The sequence below is a fragment of the Centrocercus urophasianus genome, unplaced genomic scaffold (genome assembly GCF_019232065.1).
Source record: "Centrocercus urophasianus isolate 14NV4802_14NV808 unplaced genomic scaffold, USGS_Curo_1.0 seq_14, whole genome shotgun sequence".
Classification (NCBI taxonomy): domain Eukaryota; kingdom Metazoa; phylum Chordata; class Aves; order Galliformes; family Phasianidae; genus Centrocercus; species Centrocercus urophasianus.
In genome coordinates, this window is record NW_024884586.1 from 41557115 (window position 1) to 41570018 (window position 12904).

The window sequence follows — 12904 nt, forward strand, 5'->3', positions numbered from 1 at the left end:
GCCCGGAGGAGTCCCCGCTCCACGCCGCCCCCGGGCCCCGGCAGCCGCCGCCGGGAAGATGAGGTGAGCGCGGCGGGGACGGGGGGCGAGGCGGAGGGGCGGCGTAGCGGCGCGGCGCTTCTCGGTCCTTCGCCGCGTGGGCAACGCGAGCGGACGGCGGCGTTTTTGGCACGTTTGGCCGCCGCCGCCTCCGTCCGTCGGACGGATCACCTCGGAGGCGATCTCCGCTTAGTGCCCGTATCCTGGGGCACGGCCTCTGGCACGGCGCCCTCGGGGACGGCGGAGCGGCGTAGGTCAGCTGCGAGCCGCAGTTCCCCTTTCCGAGGTCGGTCGGTCCATTGTGTGTCTGGAAAGCAGCAATCCACTGATTTCCTCCGGCTGGAGAAGTGCCTGTGGAAGGAAGAGCCGTTTGTTTTGGTCCCTGCTCTCCCCAGCCCGTCTCTGCCTTCGGTAATTCCGGAGTTGGCTGCACGTCTCGCAGCGACCCAGCCCCGATCCCGCTCCTAATCCCAGTGATTCTTTCCACTTAATTATTATCTTTACGAAGGTCGTACCGCTCTGGGAAACCTTAGTAACAGCTGCTCTGCTGTGGTGCACGATCCCTCAATTGCAAGGTTTGCTTTGCTCCTGGAGGTGCACTGAATGCTGACAGCCTCTGCCTGCATTTAGGGCTCCATTTACACCTAAGGCTATCACCAGGTGCAAGCATCGATTTGTTTGGCTTAGTTTCCTTCTTTTGCTTAAAATCGTGTTGCTGGGGAGATCCAAGAAGCGCGTGAGCCTGAGGTGTGATGTAAACATTGTCCTGGAGCCCCGTGCAAAGGTATTCCTTCACCTGGCCTGCTGGCGGTGCTGCTCAGAGGCCTCCAACGAGGTGGGTCACCAAGTGCAGGGTTGGCAGTGAAGTTGTCCCCTGCTGCCTCCCTCTCGATCAGCAGCGTTGGCAGGGCTGCTGTGTGCAAAGAGCACCATCCCTGGAGGTGTTCAGGAAAAGGGCAGATGTGGCACTGAGGGCTGTGGTTAGCGGGCATCGTGGGGATGGGCTGATAGTTGAACTTGGTGATCTTAGTGGTTGCTTTCAACCTTCATGATTCTAGATTTTATGAGTACAGACTGCGTGTTGGAGGACTGTAATGCTCTCCATCAGAGGAGGTGTGAGCTGTGGTGCACACAGGAGCGGAGAAGAGGCTTGACTCCACTGCAGCTGGGATGATTGGGGTGTTCCTCGGGCTGGACCAGGCTCTAAAATTAATCTAAAAGCCCCTGGCAGGCTGCACAATCATTTAAAACCTTAAAACATTTGCCTAGCCGTGTTTTATTTATATTGCATTTTGTGGTGAATAGATGCCCTTTGCTGTCCCTTGCACAATTGTGCTTATGGGATGCTTGCCATTTGTAAGTATGGATTTCCATTTATGTTTTGATAATTTCTTTTGGTCATCGTTTCAAAGATACAAATATGTATAAGGGGGATACGCCACCGGCCTTAGGAACAGAACAGAATGTAATATTCTATCTCAGAAGTGATTTAGGACTCCTGGGTGGAAAATGCTCTAGTGCAGAGATGTTATTACTTCATAGTGTATGAAAATACTGCTGTAGTAAGTAAGTATTGCGTGAATGACTTATGTTCACTCTTACAAGCCACAGAATTAGCTCATATTTGAGAAGATGTCTCTAAATGTAACTGTATATGAAAAATCCTCCCTGTCTCTTTCCTGTGATGAGGGTGATTGTTGGTTGGCTGTACGTGGTATGGTCCTATATTCATGGCATAAACTTGTTTGAGCAACAGGAACCATGTATTCGCCATTCTTCTTAAACCTCTTGTTTTGGATGTCAAGAAGCAAAGATTTTGGTGTGATAAGCACAAAGCAGAAAAGTCTTTTGCTTTCTTCCACATTTCCTGTTCATTGAAGTGTTGGTAACTCCAGAGTTTGGCCAGAGCTTTTTATTTGCTTGGATGCTAATTGGGGCTATATGTATGCAGCCTTGTTTTCTATCTTTTCTTTTATTTTTTTTACTGTTTCCTTCTGTTTGCCTCTGTAACAAATGAGACAGGACATGTTGTTTCTGTCCATAATGTCGCCAGAATTGAGGTTACTGACCTCACTGGGTCTCCCTGTAGGGAAGACATAGCATCCCCCGAGGTGGATAATAAACTCAAATGGTTCATAAAGTGTCTTTTAACACTTGTTAATTGATTTCCAAGCTGGAGCAGTTTGGAACTTAGCTAATTTTTATTTCCCTCTGTCCAGCTCAGGGACTTTAGAAACAGTCTGGTTGTTTTCTGACTGCTGCCCTTTGCATGGCTCTCTATGTTGTCACACGGTGCCTTATAGGGGCTTGGTGGCTCTCTGAGCCACATCCATGCTGTGCAGCTCTACTCAAATCACTGCGTGAGAAACCTCCCGGCTTCGCTGTCATCATGTCAGCAAAATCCCAAGCACAGACAGCATGCTCCTGGTGGGAAGCTGCTTCTGTAGCACTGCTGGGGTCTTTGGGGAGTGGTTGGCTGTGGCAGGGGGCAAGCCCATTCATTCCATGTTCATTCCCTGTTTTCTGAAGTCTTTAGTATTCATGTAATGGTGAAGTCAAGGCTGAACGCAGGTCTCTAAGCAAGGGTGTGCATGTCTGTTCAGCTCAGGGCTGGGGCTTTATGCACTGTTTCACTTCTGTGCTTTTCTGGCTCACTCAGACTCTGTTATGCATCAGACACCCTAATGCAGAGCAGCTCTGTTAGAAGTGTGTTGTGATTAAAGGTGTCTGCATATTCCTTCTTTGTACTTAGCTGCTTGCTTTTGACAGTGTGCTACTGCTCTCTTTGTAAGTATTTAATTTTTTGTTTTTTAAGGAATCCACACAATATTAAAAAAAAAAAGAATAAAAAAAGCACTCTCACCTTGCAGGTTAGCAGTTTTGTGATTTCTTTCCTTTTTTTTTTTTCTTTTTTTTTTTTTCCTTGTTATCCATCATAGTTTCTCTCAATTCTGGGCACCGTGTGAGATGAGTAATATCAAATCTCTTTAGCAAAGATAAAGCTGCTGCCGAAGTGAAATGAATCCTGACTAATGTTCAGTGCTAATAATTACAGAACTAAAATAAAGGAAATTAAATGAGCTATGGATTTTCTGTAGCTGAGAAGTTCAGTGTAGATATGTTTCTTTGCTGAATCTGCATCTGAATCTCAGGGTTATCTCATCCTCTTTTTATTTACACTTAAAAAAAATATAAAAATCTAAGGTTGTTTTCTGGTGGTGTCCTTCATTGCAGAGGATGGGCAGTGCACACTGCTGTTGTTCCTACAGGAGGGTGCAGAGTTTTGGGACGTATGCTTTGCTCACTTCATGGTCATTTCAGAACACTTGGGATCCATCGTCCTTTCCCACTTGCTCTTTTCCTCAGTCCTGTTTCTCAGCAGCACCAGGGGAGGTAGCCGTGCCCCTGCTCCTCTATCTCATCCTTCTCCCTTAGGCAGGTTTCATGTGCAGCCACCTCCCCAAGACTTCCATCTTGTCTGCTTTATGATCTAATGCGTTGTAATGAGGGGAAGTGACTGAGAGACGTGCTGGGGTGGCTCGGCAATGATGGGTCCCCAGGGAAGCACAGCAGCTCATGGCCCTGCATGGGCTGATCCACCTTGCTCCTGGCACACCGGTGGTGTGCTGTCTGGTGCCTGGGAGGTGTTTCCAGCTGTAGGAAGTGATGTAACCTGGTGGTTCATCCTGCACACCAAAGTAACTGGCAGTTCTCCCAGTGACAGCTCCGTGGCCATGGGTATGCTTGCACATCTCCCAGTGATGCTCAAAGTGTGGCTCAGACTGGGCTGTGACTGTGTGAAATTGAAAACAGAAATTGAAAACATTTCCACCCCTCCCCATCCCCATCCCCCCCCGTCATTTCTGGAATATTTACCAACATAGAACTTTTCTTCCCATGAGACTTTTGCATTGCGGCAAACACAAAGAATGGCAGTGACAGTCTTTTCAAGAGGATTCTTGAATTCAGAGATATCAAAGCTTTAAGAATATCTATTATTATTATTGTTTTTTAATCGCAGAAAACAGGCTGGGAAAGTCCCTACCAAAAATTGGAGATTAGAAACCTCCTTCTCATTTCTGATTGACAGTAATGCCATTCTGCAGCATCACAGATTTGGAGCACAAATCTTACGAGTGGCTGAGGGAGCTGAGATTGTTCAGCCTGGAGGAGGCTCAGTGGAGATTCTTTACAAATGCATGAAAAGAGGTTGTAGTGAGGTGGAGGTTGGCCTCTGCTCCCAGGTAACAGCAATAGGGTGAGATGTAAAAGCCTTAAATTGCACCAGGGGAGGTTCAGGTTGGATGTTAGGGAAAATTTCTCCTCAGAAAGAGTGGTAACGAGTACAAGCGGCACGAGGAGCTGGTTGAGTCACCATCCCTGGAGGTATTCAAGAAGAGGGTAGATGTGGTATTTTGGGCAATGGTTTAGTGGGCAATATTAGTGGTAAGAGGATGGTTGGACTAGGTGATCTCAGAAGCCTTTTCCAACCTTAATGGTTCTATGATGGTGATGGATAAAGCATTACATTTCACAGGGTATTTCACAATCATCGAGTGAGAGAGAGATATGGGTGTCAGAAAGCTCTGATTTGCCTTCCAAAAGTAGGCTTCAAGGCCTGATGTTTGCTTCAAGTTCAGCTTTGGCTTGTGTGTGTGCTGTGGTTTCTCTCACCCCTAGCTGTGTCAAGTTGTGTTCAGTGGGGTGATCCTGACCAAGAAGTCCTTGCATACAAAGACAGCAGGTAGCTCACATCTTCCATATACACCAGGTGTATACAGGATGGGAAGCCAAGGCACCACCAGAAGTTCTTGTTGGCTTTCACTAAGGTGACAGTCTTGCTGTTCCACAAATCCTTTAGCCCAGACTCCCCAGTGCTTGCATTACAGACCCTATAGCAGGCTGGCAACATGAAGGAACGCTTTCTAACTACCAACCACACTTCCAGTTCAGACAAAATACTGCCCACCTGAGTTCGTGGTGGAGGGTTTTATTTCTCAGTTAGCCATGCTGATGGCCTTGAAGTCAACACCTTTTAGGTGAGCAATTCATTTCTCAGGCAGTAGGTGTCATTCCTGCAACTTGAGATCTCAGTGTTCTCTCTTTCTTTGGCTCGAAGAGGTGGTGAGAAGGATAGACATGTTTTGCTGTGATTTACTTAAGCTATGTAGTGCAGCTCAGCTTAACGTCGTGCTGTGATTGCAAGGGTGCTGTAGGATGCCGTGGGTGCTGCAGCATGAGGATGTGAAAGTTTGGGTCTGGCCAGCAGGTGATTTGGGCCAGGCCCAGGCTGGGAGCTTGGCTGTGGTGAGCCCTTGGTGTAGATGCACCATGCTTCCCTGTCTACTCTGTGGCTGCTGTATCTCTTAACCTTTGGGCTTCCTTTCTTTAATCTGCTGCAGGATGACAATGCTTACCTGAAGGAGTTAAGAAGGTTAACTAGATAGGTCTCCTTTTAGGGCAGGATTTAAGGATATGCCTAAACCTGATCCTGTTGAAGTTCTTGGTTTGCTAGAATGGAGAGTTCTGTTCGGAAAGCATTTCAGAGGACAAAGAGTGTATTTATCCTAATCAGTAAGCATTACAGCAAGCTTCCTTGTGTTCTCCATATTGCTGTCTGTTCCTTTCTCCTTTTTATTTTCTTTTCCCATCATTCGCTGCTGCTGCTGCTTAGTGAGCGCTGCTTCCTCCCAGTGCCTCCATGCTTTATCCCTCCTTACTAAGCCACTCCCTCAGTAATGAGGGGATCTAGAAAATACACTGAAATGGTATTAGCTGGAAGTAGGCCCATGGTCTCTGTAATCTGTTTAATTGCATGCTTTATCCTTTTTTTCTTTAGCCACGCACAAACCAGAATATCGGCTGCAGGGATGCTGCATGCGTGTAATGTTTGCATGTGCTCCCCCATGTGCAGCAGCGACTGCTGAGGCTGTTGAATGCTCAGCACAAAAGGTTAGCTTAAATAAGTAAATACAAGTGAAAAAGCTGTAGCTGGAAATAAATCTGCTACATGTCTGCTGGATGACCAGGAGCATGACTTCAGCACTGAGCAGACCAGCGTTACTCAACTTGTGGTTTGTGGTCCAAAGGACATCAAAAGAGTTCAAAAAATTCCTTCAAAAGTCTTTAAAATTGGAAACAAGGAAGTTAAAATCAAACACACATGTACGTATTCTCACACAGCTTGTCCATATACATCTCTGCCCATTAGCTCTTTACTGCTGTCATTACCAGTTAAAATGTTTTTAATAGTAAAACCATCATTTTACTAAACTGCTCTGTTTTGTGTGTTGCTCTTGTTCCCACCTGCCAAACAGTTCTGGAATTTGAGATAATCTGTGAATTCCTTTTTGAAACGGATTTATGATTTAAAATGAGAGAAATACGGGGCTTGCATATTTTGACATAATGAGGTAACTCTAATATTCTGACTTTATCATGAATTAGTGTTGAGTGCTGCAATACATTTGCATGCTAATCTTTCTATTAAATAACTAAATACACTGTCTAGGTAAATCTTGGTCAATTTTAGATCCCACAGCTGTTACATTAAGAAGTAAGGGTTTTGAGTCATCCTAATAAAGCAGCTTGCTGTTTTCAGGTGATTAATTTATTTGACTAATTAGGTTAATGAAAGAGAGAGAGCATGGGCTTACATATTTATTTTACCTATACACCTAATAAAATGTCTTTTCGCTCTCCCTGCTAGTTGGTTGGCTAGCCTGGTGTTGAGGGCTGTTTGTGAATTAATGGAATACAGAGTTACATCCTTCAGTTTGGCTCCAGTACTCCCTATGTTTTCCATTAGAGGAGTTCATTGCAGTGCTGCTTTGTCAGCTGCTACTGATGGGATCCGTGACTCATGGCACAGTCTTGTGCCTCCACGAGCAACCCAGTGCTGGGATGGATGCTCTCTATGTAGAGTAGCTATAGTGAAAGAATAGGATTTTGAGTGCCTTCCCACCTCCCACACCGTAGGCTGCTGCTGCAGCATGACTGCTCCTCGGGAAAGGGCTTGCATGCATTCTTGACCTTATTACTGGCAGCAGCATCCTTGATGTCTGTGAACGTAATGACCATGGTGGTAAGACCAGTGACCGTAATAAATTTAAGTAGGTGTGCAATATTGGCAGAACTGAGGCCTAATGGAGCAGTGAGGGCTGGCTGCTTCAGCTGAGGGCAGAGCTCAGCAGGAGAAATTCTTTAGCTGTAGGAAGGAAGTGCAGAGCTACCCGATTCCTGCCTGCTGTAAGTCCTTGTGAGGACTGGGGCTGGTGGAGCACTGTGGTGAGGCTGCTCCTTTCCTTTTGGGAGTTCAAATGGATAAATGGAAGTGAGAAGCGAACGAAAAGATGGGCAGAACTGCTTCAGTGGTGCATTTAGGGTAACTGAGAAGCGTCTGTGTGTGTAGCAAGGGGCCCATGTCTTGGCCCCAGGGAGTGCTCCGTGCTTTGTGGTCTGCAGGATGTTGCCCAAGGGCCTGGTGTCCCTTCTATCCTGAGTTGCTAAGCAAAAATAGTGCCAGAACTGCGTGACTGCAGCCCTCTGCAATCTCAAAAACCCTGAGCCAGCACACTATTTTAAAATTTCATGGCATTCAATATGAGAGTGTTGCAGAAATAGCAAAGAGGAGACTGAGCCAGGCAGCACACTGGGGAGGATGGAAACAAGTATAAAAGAGCAATGATTGCCCACAAGGGCATGTCTCAGGCCTGCTGGGAGGTATGCAGGTGAGTGCCGTTCCTGCATCGTGCATTCAGCTGTCACCACTGGTCTTCCATCTGAATGCAGTAGGATTATAATCTAATATCAATTTCCATCTCCAATTTCCCCAACACACGTGTCAATATGATAGTCCCGAACTGCAGTTCAGCTTCACAGATGGTACCTGCATTGCAGAAAATGTTAGACGACTCGTGCCCTAGATATGACAGAGTGCATTTGTGTACACAGCTGTGTATGCAGGAAAATCACTTTCATGGTAAAAAGTGGAGTCACATAACAGGAACATGAAGTTTGGTGGGGGATACAGGGGTGTCTTTGTAAGCACTGGAACAGGATAATCAGAATAAAATCTTACCATTGTGAATAGATATGACAAGTGGCTTTGATGTATCTGCCTACAGAAGTTGGCTTTTATTGTTATGTTGTTATTTTATTGAAAACAACTCTGGTGGCTGCTATGTCTAAAGTGAGAAACGCTTCAAACATTTTAGTGACTTGCTGTTAAAAAAATAAGCACATCAAATGTCACAGCTTCCTTGAGGATTGCTTCAGGTTTCTTCAGGACATGCATTGCTAGTGGCCCATTAGCAGCTGTTCAGCTGTTGCAAACCAAGGAAGATCCAGAGGTGAGGACTTGCAAGGTCTGGCTTATTGCAGCCCCTGCACTCCACATGAGTGTTAAGAAAGATGGGAAGACAGGAAAGCCATCATGGGGAGTGAGCATGCGTAACCTCAAGTTGTTGATGTTAACCTCAAGCTCTTCTTTCCTGGGACCGAGTTCACTGACAGCTAAAAAGTGTTGATTCTGTGGGATGTTTCCCAGCATCTCTGCTACTCTGTGTTGTCTCTTCCTATTCCACAGTTCTCTGCAGGAAGACATGAAGGAAAAGTAGTCTAAATCACTTAAAATGGGAGTTTAGAGTAAATTAGGTAAACTACATTACAGCATTGTATATATTCTCAGATTCAACGTTCAAGTGACCTTAATTTGATTAAGCTTAATTCATATCAAAGTAAATTATACTAAGTATGAAATAGGGTTGATTTAATTAATAATGAGTGTGTCTGCAGAGATCTAATGTAGTTTGATTCATTCGGGAATGTTAATTCAGATTAGCGTTCTAGAGTTTTCTCTTGTAAATAAACCCTACAGGACAGTTTACTAGATACGGCTAAGCAGGTGTGATGGTGAGTTGGCTGCCCTTGGCTCCAGAAGGACTTTCCCACCTCTCTCCTTGTGTGTGATCATTTGGTTGTGGGATTTCTTGTTAAACTCTTAATCCAGTCAGAGAAAAATCCAACAGCATTCTGTTGAATTAATCAATTTTATGACCTGTTACATTGCTGTATGGTGCTCCACAGAATAAAGGCAGGCTATGAATGTGTGATCAAAGTGAACAGGGCTGGGACTTATTTGGCTGCTGCCTTGCATCTGTCCTTTCTGCATGAGTCTTCCCTCTTGGGGCAGAATTTCTATGCTGGAGTTTCACTGCCTGTTGTGTTACATTGCACATGGACTAGAAGTCATATATCTTGCTAGCATGGCTTAAAATCAGATACAAGTAAGTTTGATTTACTCAGCATTTAGGTAGCACTGTCAGGTATTACCTGGCTCTGACTTGTACCTTTGGCTTTTTCAATCCTTTGTGCCTATGTGGTGCATGAACTTTCTGAATACCCATCACCTAAACAGTTTGTACTTTCAGTACACACAAACTCTACTCACCCACTTGCTTAATGCTTTCTTTTTTGTTTTTTGTTTTTCTTTTCTGTCTATGTGACTTAAAGCTCTGTGATTATATTGTTTGCCATATGATTATTACAGGATGGGCATGCTATGATTACAAAGATAAGATGACTAAAATGGCCAAGATATGCAAATTGTTGTGTAGGGTGTTGTATGGGAACTGTTGAGTCATGGACTGAAACACTGATTGATCACCTGGGGAAAAAATCCAGCTCAGCCCTGAGAGCACAGGTGAAGGCAATTCACCTGCAGTGCTGTGCTGCAAGTATAAATGAAGTAACAGAACTGAAGCACCAAACTGAACCTACTGAATTGGCTTCAGGAGAAAAATGGTTTTAAAATATTATGTAGGTATAGCGAAGTTGATCTAATTTCATTGCTTATTTATTTATTTATTTATTTATTTATTTATTTATTTATTTTCCTCTGAAAATGAGAAAAGCAGTGCTTGAAAAATAGAGGAATGTATTTTGAACATGAACCCTACCTGCAATGCAGAAGTTCCTGGAATATGGGACTGTAGACTACTGTGCTTCAAAAGTCCCTTGAAATCTGTCCCCAGTGTATGGGGAAATGCTGGCTGTCCATATCAGCATCTTCACAACCTGCTCGTTTAGGCTCACAAAGGGGATGACTCCAAGCTAGCGGCTGAATGGATGCTGTTTGTCTCTGGAAGCTTCCTGTGATTATTTGGCTCATTCTCTCTGCAAACCAGGCTTTGCAACCACTGAGTTATGCCCGTCTCATCCTGTTTTAATATCAGCACATCCAGACGCATAAACAACGTGCTTCTTCATGAGACGATGAAAATCAATGAGGCTTTGAAAAGACATGCTCTATAAAGTCACGGCCTTATTTGGGAAGTTGCAAGAAGCTCGGCTGTCACAAGAGAATATTTTGGCTCTGTGACAGTTTCCTTTATACGGTTCTTCAGTGAGGAGTCTCCTGTGTTTGTACAATGATAACTTGCAAGTGTTGCATGCCTTTTTTTTGTCCCTGGGAATATTGGCAGGAGGAGAACCCAATGTATTGGTCAAAAGAGAATGAATGCCCCTTTGGACCCTCCTCTGGCCAGAAGTATACGGAAAAAACAGGTTTTCAAAGGTAAATTGAGAAACTGGAAGTATTTTAGAATTCCTCAGCAGATTCACACGTGTTTTTATTACAGTTACAACTAAATACCCATTTTTTCCATTACTTGTCAAGAACTAGCATTGGTTTATGTAAGTGTGGGATTGTTTAGGAATGACTTGATCTGCCCTTTTTCCCTTACATTTCTTGGGAACATTTCCTTTATGTGAGTGACTCCTTTGGAACTGTGGTGGCATAAAAGAGGCTATTTTATAAATAATGAATTGAAGGGAGGGCATCAGAAACAACCGTGTTAGATATAATTTTGTGGGAAAAGTGTGAGAGCAGACAGGAGAGTGTCATAGGAGAATTCTGAAATGGTTTCATGGAATTGTTGAAGTTGGAAGGGCCTTTAGAGGATATCCACTCCAACTCTCATATAATGACGCCCACAGCTAGATCAGGTTGTCCAGAGTCCCATCCAGCCTGACCTTGAGTGTCTCTAGAGTCAGGGCATCCATCACGTCTCTGGGCAACCTGTGCCATTGCCTCACCACCCATAAGTAGCCAAAAGATGAAGAGGGATTAGAAAAGAAAATTGTGATTATAAGCTAAAAATCATTCTGGCTGTTACTGAATCCTTGTCTATATGAAAAACCAGTGGAATACAAAAATATTGCAGAAACTTAAGCTGTGCAATTTAGTGAAGCTGAGGGAAGAGGACCTCCAGGGCACACAGGTGTTGGAGACCTGGAGCACAAAAATGAGCAATGCCATGTGGGTCTGTCTTGACACTCGTACCCTCAAGCACCAATAATAATAGTTTCTGGAGAAGCTGAACAGCCAAGGAACAGAGGGTGGTTGTGGAATTAGAACCTGTTGTTGGGATTTTACATCCCACAATGAGTAGAAAGCATCCATCTCCTCAGGTTGTGGTATCCTCTTCTCCACCTCTCCTCACTAGGTTTTCTTTGACCTTTTCTTCCCATTCCTGTGCTCATACAGACATCTCAGTCTATTTCTGGGCTCAACCCACCCCCGTTCTGTTTCAGAGGTGAGAAGCAGTTGTACATGCTGACATCTTTTCCCATCCCTGCACCACTGCAGCACTGAAGGATGCAATTACTGAGTGCTGTCTCTCCTTGGAGAGACGCAAGTGGAGGGGTGCTGGACCTGGAACTGATGCAGCCCATGGGTCCAGCATTGCTTGTGCTTCCCACATGTTAGTGCTACTTGATAATTCTGGTGGCACATCAAGTAGTGCTTGCCTAGAGCACCCTGAGGTAGCAGAGAGAAGAGTGATGGAGCCCATAGATAAGAAAGTAGGATTCTTACAACTCAAGAGAGCTATTTGAAGCATATATGAGGAATGTGAGTCTGAAAAGAGCAAGTGTTATGTTAGGCTGATCTGCAGTTCTCTGAGATACAAATGTGAGTTGAAAATGTGGAAAAATAATGAATGATGCATGACAGTAGGTGGAAATTAAGAAGGAATTAAGGGGAGTAAGTTTCGGATGACACTTTAATTTTTGTGATGGTCTGTCTGTGCATGAGTCTCAGGAATCCATCTGCAGAGCCTTGACACTTCTGTCTCCACTTTTAATGCCTGTTTCCTCTTTCAAGGACACGCTGACTGCTCTGTGGTTTCATTCATTTGTAATTAGCTAAGCCAGGAATTAATTTGGATTTTTATCTTTGACCATTTTCTTCAGGACGTCATTTGTACTTGGAAAGACCAGTGTATGTCATGTTAGAGGATAGCTCACCTCACTTTACCTCCGAAGATAAAGCAAGTAGGATTTGTCTCATGAATAAATAATTCTTGAAGATACATGTCAGTAGTCAAAACTGGTTGGAGAGTACTCAAGTGAGGTATGAGTGGCAGATGGCCAAGGCCCAGAGCCCAGGGGGATATTTGGTTTTAGGCTACCCCAAGCAATGCCAGGCAGGACAGCAGTGAAGCAGCACAGCATTTCATCAGTGAGAACATGGGGAGAAAAAAGCTTTCATTTGCTGCAGCTCACTCTAAGTTTGGTGAACAGCCCATTTGGCATTGGTAAGCGTGGCAGTGGGTGCAATGCTAACCTTGATTCATGGCACTGTAGAGCAAGTTGTAGTAGGTGCTCCTTCCTTGGCAGTAAAAAGACTACCTGCAACAATATCGCAGGTAGTTGATCACAGCTGTGCTGTCTAAGCAGGTTTTTTTTTCTTTTTTTTTCTTTTTTTTTTTTTTTTTGAGCCAGAGTGAGAAAATGGGGTCATTAAGTTGAGAAATTGTAGACCATACAGATCCAGCCAGCTGTGATATCTTCTGGCTGCAAA

The 12904-nt window shown here is 44.5% G+C and overlaps 1 protein-coding gene across 1 annotated transcript in view; it reads left to right on the plus strand.

Annotated features, from left to right (window-relative positions):
• The window catches only part of EVL (Enah/Vasp-like), a 129610-nt gene continuing 116706 nt past the window's right edge, over positions 1 to 12904 (plus strand). The window contains exon 1 of the mRNA XM_042813295.1: positions 1 to 63. Coding sequence (XP_042669229.1) covers positions 59 to 63 — 5 coding nt within the window. The 5' untranslated portion in view covers positions 1 to 58. The remainder of the gene's footprint in view (positions 64 to 12904) is intronic.